Source organism: Lutjanus erythropterus, chromosome 5 (assembly GCF_056507025.1).
Source record: "Lutjanus erythropterus isolate fLutEry1 chromosome 5, fLutEry1.hap2, whole genome shotgun sequence".
Lineage (NCBI taxonomy): Eukaryota > Metazoa > Chordata > Actinopteri > Lutjaniformes > Lutjanidae > Lutjanus > Lutjanus erythropterus.
This window is the reverse complement of record NC_139321.1, coordinates 23,972,449-23,991,758: the sequence shown is the minus strand read 5'-3', so window position 1 is coordinate 23,991,758 and position 19,310 is coordinate 23,972,449. Positions and strand designations below refer to the sequence as shown.

General features: G+C 41.2%; 1 protein-coding gene across 1 annotated transcript in view; it reads right to left on the bottom strand.

Annotated features, from left to right (window-relative positions):
- col23a1a (collagen type XXIII alpha 1 chain a) overlaps window positions 1-18,548 on the bottom strand; it is a 174,110-nt gene extending 155,562 nt beyond the window's left edge. Inside the window, exons 1-2 of the mRNA XM_084719305.1 lie at window positions 18,226-18,548; window positions 17,701-17,770 (exon numbers count right to left, since the gene is read on the bottom strand). Coding sequence (XP_084575431.1) covers window positions 17,701-17,770; window positions 18,226-18,519 — 364 coding nt within the window. The 5' untranslated portion in view covers window positions 18,520-18,548. The remainder of the gene's footprint in view (window positions 1-17,700; window positions 17,771-18,225) is intronic.
- Window positions 18,549-19,310: the final 762 nt, after the last annotated feature.

The following is a 19,310-nucleotide window of genomic DNA, read 5'->3' as shown; positions in this document are numbered from 1 at the left end:
GTCATAAAAGATGTCATTAAATGGTAAAAGTCCACTTTGATGACAGAGTACTGTATTGATGTGATTCAGCTTAGAGTTACCTGATGGATTGGCAGTCGTTTGCTAATCTACTTGTTACTCTAGTCTGTTAACTGTCGTTGGTGTTAGCTAATTAGCCTGGTTAGCTCTGGAGCTAACTGCCTATGTAGCTGGCTCCACCCAAGGGTGCCAGGAGCCAAACCCAGCAAGAAATCCACCACAGTACTCTGTTTCCTGTTTAACTGGCCTCCATCAGTCTCAGATGCTGTGTTCAGTCCTGGTCCAGCTGGGATCTGCAGTCCAGCCAGACTCAGCTAGACACTGATGCTATAAGTGCTGATCACTACTGTGCATATGCAACTCTCAACAGAGATGAGAAGGAAGTGAGATGTGTCACTCTCTAGTTACTTTCATCATCAGCTCCAGAAAAAAACTGTGTTGAATTCAGATATGAGAGATGATATTAAATGAAGTTAAAAAAGATAATAAGCAAAGTTGCTTTGCACTATTTTTGCTTTGTCTTGATCCCATTAAACAGGCAGACACACACGTAAACTCACACAAAAAGCAAACACACCCCAGCAGAGACTTTGAAATGTTAGGTCTACTGTCATGTCTAGGACATGGCCCAGGGGAAAACATGAAAGGCAATCGGTCAGTTTAGAGAGGCTAGTATTAATGAACCTGGTCAAAGAGCAGGGGGAGAAACAGAGGAGAGACACAGCATTACATGCTTAAGGCTGACCCCACTTTACTGTGGTCCTGCTGAGAGGGGGAGGAGGAGGAGGAGAGGGAGGATGGAGAAGCAGTAAAGTCAAGACCAAGAGGGGAGATACCACACAGAAGGAGAAAAACGATCGTAGGACACTCCAAACATGAGGATATTGTTTGAAAAATAAAGAATAATGGACGCAGCGACAGACTGAGCTGATGAGCTGAAGCAGGGAGGATATGTTCAGAGGTAAAACAGGGGGACAGAGAGGACGGGGAGAAAGAGGGCAGAGAGGGGTTTGGAGGAATGTGAGAGAGGCGGAGAAAGGGGTCAGCTCAGGAAGACTTCCAGCTGCGCTCCCTCCACTCTGATCTTATCTGGCCTGTTTGCTTGGGGTACACACAACGCTTCCACACCCCTCCTCCCCCCCCCCTGATCTCCTGCAGTCACCCCTTCTGTCCACCTCCAACAGGGAAAGAAGCCATGTAATGCCTTGGATTTCACCTGCTTTGTCCACAAACACATGCACACACAGAAAAATGCACATGAACTTGCACATACAGACACACTCAGGCATTCAGACATGCAGCAAGCAAAAAATCCTGGACAGGAAAGATAAACATCTTGGTACTTACGCTCCATTTACCCTCGTCTGTCTTCCCCATAGAGGAGGAAACAGAGACAGATAGAGCCAATGTGAAAACAGAGAGTTTAAAAGTTCAGACGTAATTAGACAAAATAAAATCAGCTGATCTGCACTGCAAATTAATTAGTGTACCAGACAGACAAATTGTCACGTCTGTCTGATTTGATCAAAGTCTGACACAAATAAATCAATAGTAGCACATCCTGTGCCAGGAAAGATGTCTCCCAGACATCTGCTTGTTAAAAAGGCTCAGAGGGATTCCTGTTTCCTAAAAGTGCTAAATGCTGAGAAGTTAGGTCAGTGCTGTTGGAAAACTATAAAACAGGAAGGTATTATGGCAGATTTTCTTTGAATTTCAGTAGTTAGGGTCTTCAGGGGAGGAGAGCTGGCACAGAAATACAGGCAGTGATAAAAAGAAAAAAAACAGACAGGGATCAAAATTAACTGTTTTCCTCAATGTCCCACAACTGTCCTGAATTCTATGTCCAACCGTCTTAGACGTAACAACCACTGTCCCAAATTAAAATTCTTACTGTCCATTCTACATAATAATTATAATAACTTTTCAGTAACTTGCACCACTTCATCAACTCACTCTGGATGTTCTGCCACTTGTTATATCTGAATTTAAAAAAATGTAATCACTCTGCGTGTTTGTTGGCCACAATCAGTTTTCATCAGTTATTCTTCAATTGACTGAGTTACTGTTCCTTGTTTTTTTTTTTCTTAGTGTTTGATCTATAAATGCATCACTGCTAACTACAGTGAAAATGCACATCTTTTCTGATGGTAAATGTGATGGAAATTTACATTAAAATACTATGAACATATACCTCATATTAAACACTTCAATTTATTTTACACACTCTGACAATGTGACACACCACAAGCTGAGTGCCATCTAGTTACATTATATTTGATAAAAGACAAACATATCTCAGGCCCATATTTTCAAAACTCTGTATATATATATAGCACTCAAATTTGTATTTTTGATTTCGGGATAACTGTCCCTTTAAGCAAGACTGAGAAGTTAAAGCGTGTTTGGCTGTAAGTTTATGTTTTCTACTGGCAAAGCAAAATGGATTAGGATAAGTTTACAGGGTCTCAGCAGTGACAGATCAGTGCTCACAACCACATAACAGATGTGTAATAATGCGCTGAGCGGCAGCCAGGTAACGCAAAAATCATTTAGACACTGAACAGATTGCAGTTCGGTCTTGGATCACTCCGTGCCTCACTTAAAAACACCCAAAGCGTCAAACAAATCCATATGTTCCTTTGTAAAATGCTACCAGAAAATACACAGATCCTGAAAAACTTAATCCACGTGCCAGAAATCCGACCTCCCTTCTCGACGCCTCTGATAAACAAAATGCTCACTAATTTGATCAGCCCTATTTATTCTCCTGCCTGTGCGCCTGACTTTGTTGCTTCGTAGATAACTCCAGCCAATTCTCCCAATTAAAACTACATTAGAGAAGTGCTTTGTACGGGTGGTTTGGCTGTTACTCTCAACAACATGTTTTATGATGAACAGCTTGATTAAGGTCAGGTCTCCTTATTGGCCCATTGTGTGTTATAAATGAGTTCCCTATTTAAGGGCCAATTTGGGCAGTTATAGCTATGTATACATACTTTTTGGTTTAATCCTTCCTTTAAACAGCCAAACTCTTTGTTTGGAACGTAAAAGGAATCATATGGGGCTCGAGGCGGAGAAGGCAGCACTGCATGCCAAGATGGTGTTGCAACAACAGCATACTGAGACAAGAAATACTTTAATTTATTTGACAGAAAGACACTGAGTGAATTATAATATTACATCCCATAAGTACACTTCACATATATCATATAGTCTTGCATTTCCTTTCATCAGAATGACACACATGTACACATATGTCTCTCTGACACTCCCTCCTGCCGCCGTCTTGCTCTCTCTACTCTCTCTACTCGTCCTCGTCTTTGTCCTCATTCCAAATCACACAATCAGAACCACATGGGCGTGAGAAAACACTCCAAGTAAATAAACAAGACCAAAAAGGGCCCTCTCGCTTCCAAAAGTGCATCCACAGTGTCTGGATTAAAGAAGTATTAACAACAAGTAAAACAGTGACAGCACCATAAAAAAGCGAGAATGCATCTACTAAGTGTCTGGCTGCATGTTTGCGTGTGTGTGTGTGTGTGTGTGTGTGTGTGTGTGAATAAGCATTTGTTTTCTCTGCAGTCTTGTAAAATCCACAGCCACCCTTCATCTCCTTGATGTGTGTCAAAGCTGCAGCTCCTGAACGATGATAATTATCTTGTAGCAGACGCAAAAACACACAAACACGTTCTTATGTCCACACAAACATTACATCAGACTGTCACACATCTGATGTTCCAGCGCCTTCAGGGTCCAACTCATCCAAACCCTAAATGTGTGCAAAAGAACTGCATGTGTGTGCTGATTGTCCAAAAAGACCAGGCACCATCAGTGCTTCATTTGTAAATCAGGAGGTCCCGGAGCACAGGGAGGATGCTGTTCGAGCAGGTCAGCGGGGAGACAAAAACTCCCAGAACACATCAAAAATCCTCAGTGCCTGGAGCACATTGGTATTACGGCTGAAAGTTCAATTTACAAACATGAAAACTGAACTTGTTCTCTCTGTCTATTGATACCCTCCGCTCTGTTTCTCTACTATGGACAGTGCTGCACCCACACAGACCACCCCAGGGTGCACAGGAACAACTCCCTGTAGACAGAGGGCGATTTCTGCAGTAAGAGGAAGCAAATCAGTCACAGCAGAGAGACAGTCAGGGAGAGGGAGCACACATGCGGACTGACTGCTTCTCAAGTTCAACAGGTTGAAACTATTCATAACATTTGATCATGTGCTCAGTTATTGTAACTAATGTATGAAAACATCCCGCCAAAGGAACAGTGGTCACATGACCTGAAACAAGCCACAATATAAGTATGTGTCTGGATGCATGTGTGCATCATAGATGCAGTCAGTTAGGATATCCTGAACACTCAATCCAACATTGCTCATCAACTTTTATGCCTGTTACCTAGCAACCAACACTACTTTTCATCACTACATTGAAACAGAAAAAAAATGGAGCAAAAACAATGATGGGCACTTAACTTCAAGACAGATGAGTTGGTTTTGGTAACATCTGTATATGTTACACTCTATCATAATTGACATCCACTGTGTAGTGCTTATACAGATTAAACAGGTTAGCTAACATTAGAGCAGCAACAACTAATCGATAATTAATGGACTATTAAAATTAAAATTGCAAATCAAAATTCCCTGCTTTCAGCTTCTTAAACTTTAATATTTTCTGGTTTCTTTACCTTTATGAAACAAATTGAATATTTTTGGGTAGTGGGCAAAACACTGATCAATATTTTTAACTATTTTCTGACATGTATTAGACCAAACAACACTAACTGGCTAACAGTAGCTAACAGAACTATTAGCAAACAGTAAATAACAGTAGTATTAGCTAAAAGTAGCTAATGGTAGCGTCAGCTAAGGCTGCAACTGAAGATTATTTTCTTGGTCAATTAATCGGTCAATTATTTTGTCAATTAAATATTTTAGGAAGTTTGGATGCTTGTGTAATACACTTTTCCTATTTTCAGTTAGTATAGGAACATTGACTTCAGAACTGTTCATGTGTAATGGTGTTTCTCCTAAATCAGGTCCAAAGGATCTGCAGGTTAATAAGTTTTTGTAATATGGCCCCTGATGTACAAGGGAACGTATGAAAAGAAAATGCGGCGAAGAAAAGAAAAGAATTTAAACGCAGTCAGTGAGAAAATGAGAGAATAAGAGGAAAGAGAGATGGTGGACGTGATAGATTGTCCACATGTTCAACCCAGATATTCTGCGTGTAACCAGAGCTGACTGGACATCTGTGATATACTCTCCTGGCTCCCAAAAATACACTTAGGACTCATTGTATTATGATTCTTGAGTGGAACAGCAAATATGCAGATAAGACGTCCCTATAGAAGCTGGCAACGGAGATGGGCTGTTGGATGGTATGCAGCAACGTAGGAACACACACGCTCACACATGAGAATTACAACACACGTGCGAGGTGAGTTAACATGCAAGCCCACACACACCTTTTGCAACAAGAATGCAGATGCACACAAACGTTTGTTCGATATGTAAAAAACAGATGGAACGCTGATAAAAAGTTTCAACATGTGCAGTATATTTCAGTATGCTGCGTTCCTCCGTTTCCTCCCCCCCTCACCCGCCCTCCCAATCTGTGCGTCCATCTGGCCTCGGCAGTTAGACACCGAGCAGCAACGGCAGCAACAGCGTTCTTGACAGAAACCAAGTGCTTCAATTTAATGGCAGCAAGTTAAGGTGTGTGTCCATTAACACTCATTTAGTGCTCATTATCACACTGTCATAGCACCGTAGACCTCAGACCTGCTGATAAAACGCACACAACCGCTGGTACACATCGAGACGTACACGTCAGTTCACACTTACACACATTTCTACCCATGCACGAGCTTGGTCGATGGTGAGATCCAGTTAGACTTGGCAATTCTAGTGTAACATTATTGTGATTATGTTCAGATATCCGCTCGGCTGGGAAAACGACTGCATGCAAAATCTTCAGATCAGGGTCAGAAAAACCTCAGCAACTGAAACGACCCATCAACTGCACCCACAGTGCAGCTGACACTTTAACTGCCGCTGCTGTGGTTCAATATTAAGCCGTGGACGTGTTACATACAGTTGCAGCATGGGAGCGGAGCGATGGGATGTCTTGGTTGCTTAACTCCTGCCATGTGAGGTTTTAAACTTTGAGTTGATTGTGTCTGCCTTGTTTTGACTCCAAATTGACCAAGACCCCTGATGATTCATAGTTCCTTTTATTAAAAACACAAATATATAATCATTGGGTTATTCTTTCAGTTTCCCGTTCCATAGCGGAGTTGTAACTTATGAGGCATCTGTGGTTCACTACAACATTTTCTGTGTCAGCAGAATAGAGCTGCTCTGGCAAGTCAAAAATAAATAATACATTCATCTGTTACAAGTGAAAAATATAATAAATTCATGGTCTGTCATTATGTTAAAAACTGTGATGATTTAAAAAGATAAATACATTCATAAACAGCAGTCATGGGGATTAATTAAAACCATAAAACTGTTCAAGACTACTATATATATATAATGTTTTTAAAAATGGTTAAAATGCCAAGTGAGTGTATATTTTACATTGTTACTTTATTCTTTGTTTAATTTAAAGCTATAATAGTATTGACCTGTGATCTGTAGGGTGGTCTTAATCTGAGATCGACTGCTTCTGTCTCCACCCACGTATCTGGGAAAATCCTGATATCGTCCTTACTAAAGTTCTCTGTCAGGAAAGACCACTATACTCTCTTGTGATCATTTCTCCCAATTTGTCAGGTATGTTGAGGATTTTAAACAGAGTTAACTTGTCTGTAGTAGCTTGCCAGCATGTCAAGACTGTCGAGTTGTTATTGTGACATTTTGATTAAGTTAGAGCTAAATTTTGGCAAAAGTAACCCTAGCCCCACTAAAAAACAATCCCTGCAGCTTCAGTACAGTACAGCTGCCATCCTGTGACAACCGTGAATTCACATGTACACATTTTGAAGTATAGACCCCTTTCCTTTTGGTAAACTTTATGCTGTTTTTTTGTTCGTGAAGCTAAGGCGAATATTTTCACATCTAATTTGAATGAATTATGGATTTATTTTGACAAAACCAAAGTTGGCACCTTTTATATGATTCACAGCAGCCTTTTTATGGGAATATCCTGCAAATGAATGAGGTTTGGAAGGAAAACGGGGAGCAAGTAACCAACTGTATATAGATACAAGACTGACATGAGAAAATTAAAATGGTGTAAATTAAAAAAATACACTTGGCTTACTCATCTGCAGAGGCAGAAATCACTCATATATCTGGACAAAAATGTATTGCACCTAAATTACACATGCAGTAATACAGTAGAAGCAGAATATGTACATGTGTCCATGATTCATATGCAATTTTTACATTTTCACTGGGTTATATGGCCTACTACTCTCAAGTGATATGAGTTTGTCTCAAGTTTTTCCTTTGTTTTGCCTCCAGTTAACTCTGTAATATAATTATGACAGTGGCACTAAAAGGGTCTGTAGTTTACATTACACTGTGAACACTGTGGTAACTTGAATAGGGTGTGTGCGCAACTCTCCCATAGATGTTTCATTTGTAAATTATTGTATTTCTGTAATATTTTCGGGGTGTAACCCTGCCGGTAATCTGTCGCAGTCACAGACAACTCTAAAACCAGGAAATTAGCTTGTTGGATAGACACACCTAAGGGAGCGCCCTCTTGCCCTGAGAAAGCCCCTCTGTATCTCCTCATTGTCTGTTTACAATACGTGCGATAACCATCTCCATCCCCTCAACTCACTCCTGGCTGAACTTTGGGTGAATGTATACATACAGGGAACAGACTGACCCACTGAAGGAGCAGCAGCCTCAGGCCATCTAGATCCCAGAGCCTGTGTTAAATATATACTCCTCAAAACATAATACAGACAAAGATGGCGGGGAGGAAACGGAAGGAGGGAAGTCTATCACTCTTGTAAAAGAGTCAAATTTGGGACGCAAAGAGGAAAAAATAAGGGACAAAAAGACAGAGGCACATTTGCAAAGGTCAAACTGAGAGAGAAAACAGGCCTGACACACGTAAATACCCCCCTCCGCGAGTGCTGGTGTTAAGTTGTTGAGAGCTGTCCTGCGCTAAACTCTGAAATGCCCTCGCGCCTCCCTGTTATGACAGAATAACATGGACCAGTGATGCTGAGGGCTTGTTCAAAGATTTCGGGCCCAGTTTTACGAGCGCAGCTCTCATTAAAGAGGTGCTGGGAGAGTGACGAGCCTGTTGAGGGGCTTTTACGCTGAGCAGGAGCATGTTCAGCACAGTGAGACCATCTGGATCACCGATGCCCTGATTCACACCTCCAGCACCGCCGCCCCCTCCACCCAGCCCTCCGCGGCTCCCAAGGAAAGATACCTCTAGTGCTCATTCCGCTGTGTCTGGGAAGTATAAACGATAACCTCTGCTCCACGTCTGCCTCCCTGTTTGTCTGGGTTCACGTCCAGAGATGCTATCTGTCCAATAAATCCAGGTGTGTTAGCGTGAGTCGCGTCGCTGAATTCAGCCTCGCTTACATTCCTGATGGATTAACTGGGCTGTAAATGCCATGGAAAAGAGTGATACTGGAAACTTATTTCTGCGGATCTTTATCCGTGCCGGACATCTTAACAGATGATGGGACTGTAATACCCTGTATACATACTTTACAGGTGTGGTGGAGCGTTCAAGACACAGCATTATTTCTCCTTTCTAAACACGCGTTTACAAGTTAATCATGGGCCTTTTTAGGTAAATTCAGAGACATGATTAAGCAGGTCCGGGCAGATACGGCAGCACAGGCAGGGATTGTTTGACCTCACAGCGCTGTCAGCCTGCCAGAGGCCACACGGTGGTGTTATTATTCATTAAAAGGCTATTCACCTTGTCACCTGCCACTTGTGATAATTAAAGAAAACATCATAATAGTTTCCACATTTGGCACCGTGTCTGCTCAGCAGTGCTGCTCAGTAAGCTCTCTCCGCTCCTACTTGCTCGAAACTAGACCGTAACAAGCTCTAGCTGAAAATATGTCAGCCCTGGGAAAGTTCTCTTAAAATATTTTGATACTGATGACTGATTATTTGAGAAATCTATTATGGCCTTATCACGCTTTATTTTAGAGCTTTTGGGGTTATCATAGTTGTTTTAAGAGGGGATAAGGACAAAAATGAATTCAAATAACTCCACACTACTAATATTTGGTATGTGTTAAACCAAAAAGCAGACATGCAACTAATTGTAACTCATGTGGTTAATTTTATTTAACACCCCCTACAAGGATGTGGCAATGATCATTTTCATATTTCCCTTTTTAAAATCTTTTTTTTCCCTTTTGTCAAATACTCAATTCTGATTTGTCAGTTAGGGCATTTTAATTCTGAAGGGACAGTTTAGCGTCAGAATTATTTTTAAATCAATATTTCGTGTCAAATTACTGATTTTTAGCAAGTTGATCTATATTAGGCTGGAAAATGTACAGTGAAGCAGGTCATCATTGCAAAATAAACCCTGACAGGATGACGCAGGACCCTGAAGCAAATTTCCTACTTGTCTTGCCTGCTACTTAAGTCACTAATTTGTCAAAAAGTTGCATTATTACAGTACAGTACAGTATTGGAATTTTGTTTTGGCACTTTTGCCCAAAACATCACATGTGGTGATACTACTAAAATTTCCAAAAGAAGCACTTTCTGGTGTGTGGACCTATTTTTGTATTTGTTCTTCTGTCCAGCACCCAGTATTTATCATTTTTGGATGTGCGTGCTGTTTTTTGAGTCTTCCCTTTTTTCATTTATCATAACCTTGCACCCTCTGCAATTAGGATATTGGTTACTGGCCATATTGCGATTTTGATCATGTTTTGAGTAAGTGTGCATCCCTACATTACTCAAGCATTATTTGCTGCCTGGAGCCTCCATCTGGACAAAAACATTTTTGAATACAACCATACATACTTGTAATAAGGTCATATTAAAATAATTACCAACCTTTTAAAGGCCATTTGCTAAGTTAAGATTCTCTTGTTTCAGAGACACTGTGAATGATTCTGTGGCAATGCTCTTAAATCAATCCAAGACTGAAAAAAATGAATTATGTCCCTGTGGTTTAACACACCACTTGATGCTTTTGATGTATCCTGGTCTGCTGAAAACAACTGGTGTTTTGAAACCATGTGCATCAGACAAAGCTTTACTTTATGAAAAGCAGCAAATCAGATGTTCTTCTAAATCAAGTTTAACTTTGATGCCATGTGTTTTTCAAATGACTGATGTCTCATTTTGGACTGAACCTCCTTACATGTTCTTTATTGTCTGATCAAGAATACTTATTTAGCAACACTTTTTTTTACAGTTAAAACCAAAATTGTTGTGAAGATGTTAAAATAACTTATTAGAATAAATCTGGTCCTCAATACTTCAAACAATGTACAGTATTTCTCAACAATATAGAATTCTATTATTTCTGTCCACCTGTGGTAATGAGAAACACTCATGTGGCCCACGTTTATGTTGGGGGTACGTACCACCACTCTATGGAGCAATGAGAAAGCTCAGCCTCTTAAACAGCACGACCTCAGTTCTCTGACTTGCCGGGAAAAACACAATGAGGTAAACATAAACAGGCTTTACGCAGCTTGTTGCTCAATCGCAGGCTGTTTTTGGAAATGAATAAGTCCGCTGCTCGCCAAGAGGTGACGACCTGCAATCTGAAGCTTAAATATGAACACATGGATGCAAAATTAGTTAAATACATTATAATCCTGTGTTTCCTCCCTCACCACATCATTTCTGCTTCTAATGACCTCACAGCCAACATGATATTATGTCAAAAGATAATTACATCCAGCAATGTTTTCTACTATGAATCAGCATTTTAACTTCCACTACAGATGAGACTGTGTGTTCAGAGAGTTCCTCTTGGCTGTCATGCACATCCCCGGCTTCAGCGCCTGGCACCCAGCCCTTTGCTCCTCTGTGTGTTCCTGAGGTCCTTGTGGGCCTTCGTGGGCTGCCGACTGGCCGGCCCGGGTCCAGCTGTTTATTTTTCAAAAGGAAGAATGTCGGCCTTGCTGTTAAACACTGTGGTTTCACAAAGCTAACTTTAATAAGAAGACTGATGAGAGACAGAGAGGGGAGGGGTCTGGATGTGGTTTGTGGGTGCTTTGTGTGTGTGTGTGTGTGTGTATGTATGTTTGTGTGTGTGTGTGTGTGTGCTAACCAATGGTCAAGACAGGCTAAATGTGCACATACAACTTTAAAAACACACCTGGAGCCAGTTCAAACTTAGCCTAAATTGTAATGTGAGTAGAGATTTACACATTACTCAATCAAAATGGGTTACACACAAATTACTTCTTACATAGGGATTTTAGAAAATGGCATGGTAACCATACTGATATGAAACAATATGGTAAACACAGGTGTTAGTGTAGCAGAGTCTTTCCTTGGGAGATCTGGTATGTTCACTTCCTTTTCCTTATCCTTTTCCTTCCTTATGCTTTTTTTTTACTTTCAAACCAACAAACGCTGACTCAAATGACATCACATGAGGGAGACTTTGAGCCCTAAATAACACAACACACCTTATGTTCATCTTTAAATCTAAATCAAACATATTTATCTTACTTTGTTTTGTTTTTTTTTCACCACAGGTTTTCGACTTCAGCGACACAGACACAACCATCTCCAAACCAAATATTTCCAACTATTCAAGAAGCAGCATTCCCCTTCCCTTTTACAAATAAACTGAGCACACTTGAGGCTTCCAAGAACATCCTCCAAATGAGAACAAGACATCAGGAAGAGTCACTCATTTTTATTCGACTCTGACAGTGACCAGAGGGAATAACAGACACATCAACTGCAGGAAAAAAGCAACCTGAGGACATGGAGCTCGCACAGCTGTGCATTAGAGCTGCTGTCCATATGACCACAGTATCTGGAGTCTGTGATATAGTGCTGCACACAAAGCAGGCAGCAATGAAAAGAAGGATGAAGGCGATTTCCTTCCTAAATAGCAATAACCACCAGTAAAGTAATCATTAAGATTTCCTACATAGCATTTTTCCTTTAAAGACTAAATCACCATTTCATGGTAATTTATTGAACACATTTCTGGGTTTCCCTAATGAAGATGGACAATATGTCAAAACAAAATAGTTGGAGAAACTTTATGTCAGCAAATAAATGTAATGAGCGTATGAGATTTTATTCTACTCTCACTACATCTTTGTCTGGAGTAGAAACACATTTACATCAAAGAAAAGAACCTACAGACCAACTCTGGAGAATATCTGTGTGTTTGTGTGTGTGTGCACAGAAACTTGACTCTGTGCAGCAGCAGGATAGGAGGTATTTAGTACTTCAAAAAATTGTATATTTTCTTCCCTGGTTGAAATCTTCTTTCCCCTGCAGCATAATGTAAGTAGGCACATGGATTTTCTGCCATAGGATTCTTCATAACTGACTTCATACACCGTGAATTTAAAGTAATACAGTTGGTCACTGCGAGCCAAACGCTAAAACATATGGCTGCAGACATCAAAACAAACACACGTGCGCAAGAGACATGGGTTCAAGCACACACACAAAAAGAAATAGAGTATAAGGAAGGAGACACACATGTTCACACAGGCTTCTCTCCAACATATTAATACTAAAAAAACTGCCTACAGCCAAAAGCTGCAGCGGAACAAATCTAAAACAAGACCACTTATGAAAACAAATTTCCTGCATTTATTATTTTTAAATGGTCATTAATGGATCTTATATAGGTATTCTTCCTGTGGCGATAAGATCGTATAGGTAGCTCCAACCTTCCGGTCTGATTTATTATGGCTTTAAAAACAAAATGCAGCCCTGGGAGGGTTTGTCGGCCCCATCGTGGGTCTCCGTCTCCCTAAAGCCGGGCTTTCCCCCCGTCTCCTCCTCCTCCGGGCGGGAGAGGTGGAAGCTGGGTGGGGAGAACGCGCTGCCTCCCCCTCAGCCTCTTGAGTGAGAGGTTCATCCCCAGGCTGGCTGGTTTAACACCAGAAGACAGCTGATGGGTTTCACACAAGACGTTATACTGTATTTCTCAGCTGCAGACAGTTTATCAGCAACCTACGACATATTTAGGAACGCATAGACACAATACATACAAATGACTGTCCCTGTGCAGAAAGCAGAGGAGAATATATACATAAATGCATCAAGAAGCCCTGCTGTGAGCATGCCCTCTCAATTACATAAATACACACAAACACACATATATGGGGGGCCTGTGTTCCTCTTCAGTGTGTTAATAAGCTCTTATCTGATGGAAACTGATCTGACCACACAGCCAGAGGTCTGACCTCTTGCCCTCATATACACCAACACCAAAGACTTGGATGCTCTATACTGACTGAAGGAGCTTCCCAACTATGATTTAACATACATGGTTCTAATATTTGAGGATATGCTAAAGTGTTTTTAACTTAAACATTTAACCACAAACTAGGTGATGCTCCATAATTACTATAAACCAGACATATTGATATATCAATTGATTGTTCGGGCTATAAAACATTTGCAATCTGGGATGTTCCAATACCATTTTTTCTTCCAGATACCAACTCCAATATACCTGAACTTTATGTATTGGCCAATGCTGGTGCAAGGAACAGGGTCCCAAAACCTGATCCAGCATGTTAGACATTATCTGATACTGATACTGGTAGAAGATGTCACAATTTTTAAGTCCAATGCGATCTCAAGAAGTTTACACTCACAAAAAACAAAGAAAAGCAGCAAATCCTCACAACTGAGAAATTGTAATTAGTGGATGTTTGGTATTTTAATTGAAAAAGAACTTGGATGGGTTATCAAAGTTGTTGCAGATTAACGGTTCGACGGTCAACTAATTCATTAATTGACTAATCACTTTTGCTCTTGTATCAACGTTACATTTCCATTAAAGCAGCACGCATTCCATCAATTTGTAGTAGGGCTGTAACTACCAGTTATTTTTATTATTGATTAATGTGCTAAATATTTTCACGCTTTATCATTTAGTCTGTAAAATGTCAAAGAAACTTGTGAAGAAGATGGTCTTCACAATTTCCCAGAACTCCAAGTTACATCTCCAAATTGCTTCTTTTGTACAACCAACAGTTCAGAACCCAAAGACTCACACACACACACACACACACACACACACACACACACACACACACACACACACACACACGAGACACAGTCTGCACTGACTGATGGTGACTCAGTTAATATTAACGCACCTCTCTGGCTGACATTTGATTTTGGGCCGGTGTCCAAGTGTGGGCCAAGACTGTTTGCCCCTTAGCCCGCATCAGACGTCTTAAACAGCCTTTAAATGCAAATTGCAGAGATGACAATGCACTCCCCTTACACACGACACACACAGCCCTCACATGGTTCTAATTAGCTGAGCCAAAGGTGTTGTGTTCATGTGTAGGTAATGAATGTGTGTGTGTTTGTGTGTGTATGTCTGTGTGTGAGAGCATAAGTAGTGTGTGTCTGTTGAGGGAACAGCCGGGTGTTAATTGCAAACACCTGAGGCTTGTAAGCAGAGTTGGACTTTGTGACATAGTTTGCCTAAGCCTTAACGACTGCTGGCCGTGCTGTATCTGTGAGCATAAAAGTGTCATAATGCTGCGTCTGTCCACTGAGACAGAAATGTCCCTCGAGAAAAAGCCCGAGGTTTACAACTATTTATAGACAGTGTCTCTGGCTGAACCAGAGGGCTTTGGCTTCAAAATTTTTTCATTTCTCATCAGAAGGAAGTCATTCAGTCACAAGTGTCAATGATAATTCCAACATCATCATTTCTCAGCGCTGCTGCAGAGGTGCTGCCCCCTGTTGGGCCCGTGTCTTCATGCACACTGAAAGGTGAGCTCCCTGACGCGAAGGGCACGGCTTTAATGGCAGAAATGCAGCTCATGCTGTGTGGCAGCGGGTCTCTCACACACATACAGGCAGAAATACCTTGGCCTGTGATCCCGGTGGTGAGAGATTCAAGTTTCAGGTGGGAAGAGCTGGTGCTAAAGGGAGAGGAGGGTCTCTTCTTACAGCGTCGTGTTGAGAGAGGAGCCTCCGTCGGTCCCTCAAAGGCTCAGGGACAGAAAGTTGGACTCACACACACCACGCTCACACGCACACACACACACACAGCCACATGGGACCATGACACAGACATGTTCACTCAGATGGGATGCACACAGACATATGTAAGCTACATAAAAACATTTGGCATAAGTCACATACTGTATACAGAACTTGGCACAAACACACCAGCTCAAATGGCTTCTTCAGCACAAAGCAAGGAAAAAAAATCCTCAAATCCAAGTTTATCAGCTGAGAAACTCCAGTTTAGAAATAAACACATTTTATGGAGAAATGTTAACAAGTCTGTATTGAGCAATCTACACCTAATTGTTGTTGGGACATGAAGAAAGTAAATGTCCGCAGGCATTTCGTAGCTTCAAAGCTGCAATAACCTAAATGGTCTTTTGTTTCTGCAAAAACAAAAGAACATATTTAAAGAGCATAAAAAGAGAGACCTTTAAATAGACTTGAGAATAGTTTGGGGGGGATTGTGATTCAGTGCCAAAACCGCCTGATTATACAGCAGTTTGGCAAAATTGACAGGAAAATGGGATGCAACATCTGATACAATAATATGATCTAATGGAGTAATTACATTAAAGGGATAGTTGGCATTATTTGAATTGGAGTTGTAAGATGTACTCAGTAGTCAAAGTATTAGCTACAGTAGATAGCAGTTGCACACCCCCACTTTGGGGGGAGGGTATCTATAATATGTAACATTTTGGCATAAAATGTCTAAAAACACTAGATGTATGTTACATATTTTGTTTAGTCGTGTACTTACATTATCCCAAATGTTTCCAGCAATTTTGCCAACAAAATGCAGAGAAATCCCTATTTTATTTCAGGTAGCAGTGCATTTCCTGCTAGCCACTCCTAGCTAGTTGCTGTAACTTCCAGGAAAACATGGAATATGTCAGAGAGTGAAGAAGGCAGTCAACAAGCGTACCATTTCGTGAGTAAAACTGTAATATTACCTCGTCCATAAACGTGATTTCTGCCTGAGATAGATTTTAGTGTGCAACAGTTCATGATCTAAAAACAAGTCTTAATGTGAAAGAGATCCCTAACAGCAGAAATTATATTGTGCATTTAAAAAAGGTCCATGTGATAAAATCAAGTTCAAGTATTTGTTATATTTAGAATATTTACAGCGCTTTACTTGGCGTGTTACACAGCCTTTTCTGATGGGAAATCACTGTTATATAAGCCAAACACCTTGGTGTTTTAAAAGGATTCACATTCACCAAAGTCACACAATAACACAAACTAACAGATCAAGGCAGCAGTAGACCAGTAACTATTCTGCATTGAAAAATCAAAAAAGGCTTAAAATATTCTAAATGTAGTACGCACTTAAAATAATATTAATTTTTTTAGGTGGACTTTTTTAAAGTGGCTTAAATACTTGAATACTGCACCTCTGATTACAGCTCTACTTAGGAGAAATACAGAACATGTTGTGGAACAACAGCAAAGAACTATAACTTCCATTAACAGTATCAGTGGCTCTGCTAAATCCAATCCAATCAACAAATGCCCACACCAACTTCACTGACCAGCCAGCCTGAGTCAGTGAGCTATCTTGGCACAGCAGACTTCAGACTGGAAAACAGAATGTGTTGAAACCAAGCCAGAAATTCCACTTGTGAACGCTTTCACCTGTTCTTGTTGTTGCAGGGCTATTCACACCCGGAGACAAAGAGAACGAGAAAGAAAGGAAGAAGAGCGATGGAAGAAAATCTCCCCAAATGTGTAGCTTTTAAAAACTCAACCTCCACCATAACATCTTGAAACAAAAACGAGTGTGAGGAGATACTGTCTCACTTTAGTAACCACGATAAGATTCCACCTGTGTTGAAATTATTTGAAAACTGGAATGTCATGAATGCCAGTTTCAATAAAATACACACATGTACATCCTGTTATTGTAAGCCAGAGAATTTTTCTGCCAATAAAGCACCACGTTCTTTCCACAGGTGAGGTAAGAGAGCCCATGTAAACCCTTAAACACACAGCTGAGATCAGTCTGTCACACCTGTTGATGTTCACGCTTCATTGATACGAGCGGACTCATAACATCCCATAAATGAAATACCATCTTTCTTTAATTGACAGGCATAATAGGCGACTGCGTGTGTAATATGATGTGAATCACACACTGTTCTCCACCCGTGGGACTATCACAGGCCCTATAATGAACACCACTAGCCACATGTGGCCCATCTTGGAACATGGCTCAAGCTGGACATCCCAGCCCCACTGATCTTCTGAGAGTTGAGCTCTGCTGTCACAGTATGGGACCAACACAGGCTCAGGGGCCATAATCCACCACAGAAAAAGACATGCAGACAGTCATAAAGTTGAGCAGAGCCGCCAAAAGCATCATATTCAGTCAGACTCTCAGGATTCACAAGCAGTCAGTCATGTCTAGACAATAACGTTGACCTGATGGGGTGTAGTGCTGGTTTTTAGTGTCTTGTTTGTGTGGTTTGGTAAGTGTTACTAATGCTACAAAGACCAGAGACAGATACCTGGAGGACAGTTGCACTCTTGGCCAACATCCCTAGTTGTACGCAACTTCGGCATCAGCACCACCACTTTCTGTAGACACACAGAGCAAATTCCAGAGTGAAATAAGATGAGTATAGTCTAACAATAATGAGATCATAATCTTTCTAGCATTACTTTCAGCTTTAAAATGAAAGGAGTTTCCTCAATTTCTTTTCCATGTGATACAATTACAGGTTGTGTCTATCATCAGTAGTTATGTCACCCTATAAAGAGCTTTAACTGTTAACTAATTGCCCAGCTGCATGCGTGCTTGATCCCTAAGGTCATGCATTAAAAAGGACTTTTGAATTTAGAGGGAATAATTAGGGTGCAATTGCAACAGAGTGCCAAGTCTGTGTTTGTAAACCTCGCTGCATATGTTCCCAGTTATTACGCACACTTTACGCACAGCCGAACAGTCTGCCAGAGGTTCACAAACACAATAATTATGATTTATCAATCAATCAATCGGTGAATTAGATCCACGATAGATATACGTCATGTACCTCTTCCACCAGCCTCCCTATCGGGCTGCTCAGCTCTCGTATCAGGGTCCCATCCTCGTTAAGAAAAGCCCTTTGCGGCGGCTGGAAGATGGACGCTTTGTTCATCTCCATCTGCAGTCGTTCCTCCAGCTGGAAGGTCCTGAAGCTCATCAGAAGACACACGGCGACGGAGCTTAGGGACATCAGCAAGCACAGAGCGATGGGAAAGCCTGGGAGCCACCGCTGGACCGCGGACTTGGGCGCACACCGACACACCGGCTTGCTTTCCCCGCTAGAGTCGCTGGCTGTATCCATGCTGAAATCCTGCGTCAAAATCCTCTGGATAAAATGAAATTACTTGTTTTGTTGGTGTTTGTGTAGTTCTGCAACCAAACTGTTACCAGGCTCTGTGCACTCACTAAGCCGCGCACCAACACATTCACAACACCGACTGCGGCACACTGGGCTCAGGGTTCAAAGCGCTGTCTTAAATTAGTCTTGGAACAAGAGGCAGCAACAGTGCGCACCGGGTTTACGCCAGCCAGGCACAGATGGGAGTGATCTGGGTGCCAACCAGAGAAGAGGCGCCCACTAACCTGCAGGTTTCCTGTTGGGACGTATCCTACACGCATGTGCGATTGCAACTAGCAGTGGGTCCAATTGTTTGCCTCCCTAAAAGTTGCACGTTCAACCAGTGGAGATGCGCCCGCCCTGCTGACCACGTGGGAGGCTGCAGATTGACAGCTGGGAGTGAGACTCAAAGTGACTGGCCAACTTCTGATCACTCTGTTCAATATGATACACAGTCTCTGCATTTAATACTGTTTTCACCATCGTGCTCCCAAACCAGTGAATAAGGAAATATTCAAATATTTAATAAAAGTAAAGCTACTAACACTACAGTGTAAATATACAAAGGTAGGTCTAATTCAAACTATTTTATATACTGCGGGGAAGCTTAACCCATATTTAACTTAACCCATTATTTAATATGCAAAGAAATGAGTAATTAAAGCTGTCAAATATTTGTAGTGGAGTAAGTACCACCATGTTTCCAAACTAGTGGAGGAGGAAGTATTCAGATATTTTGGAGTCAAAGTAAAAAT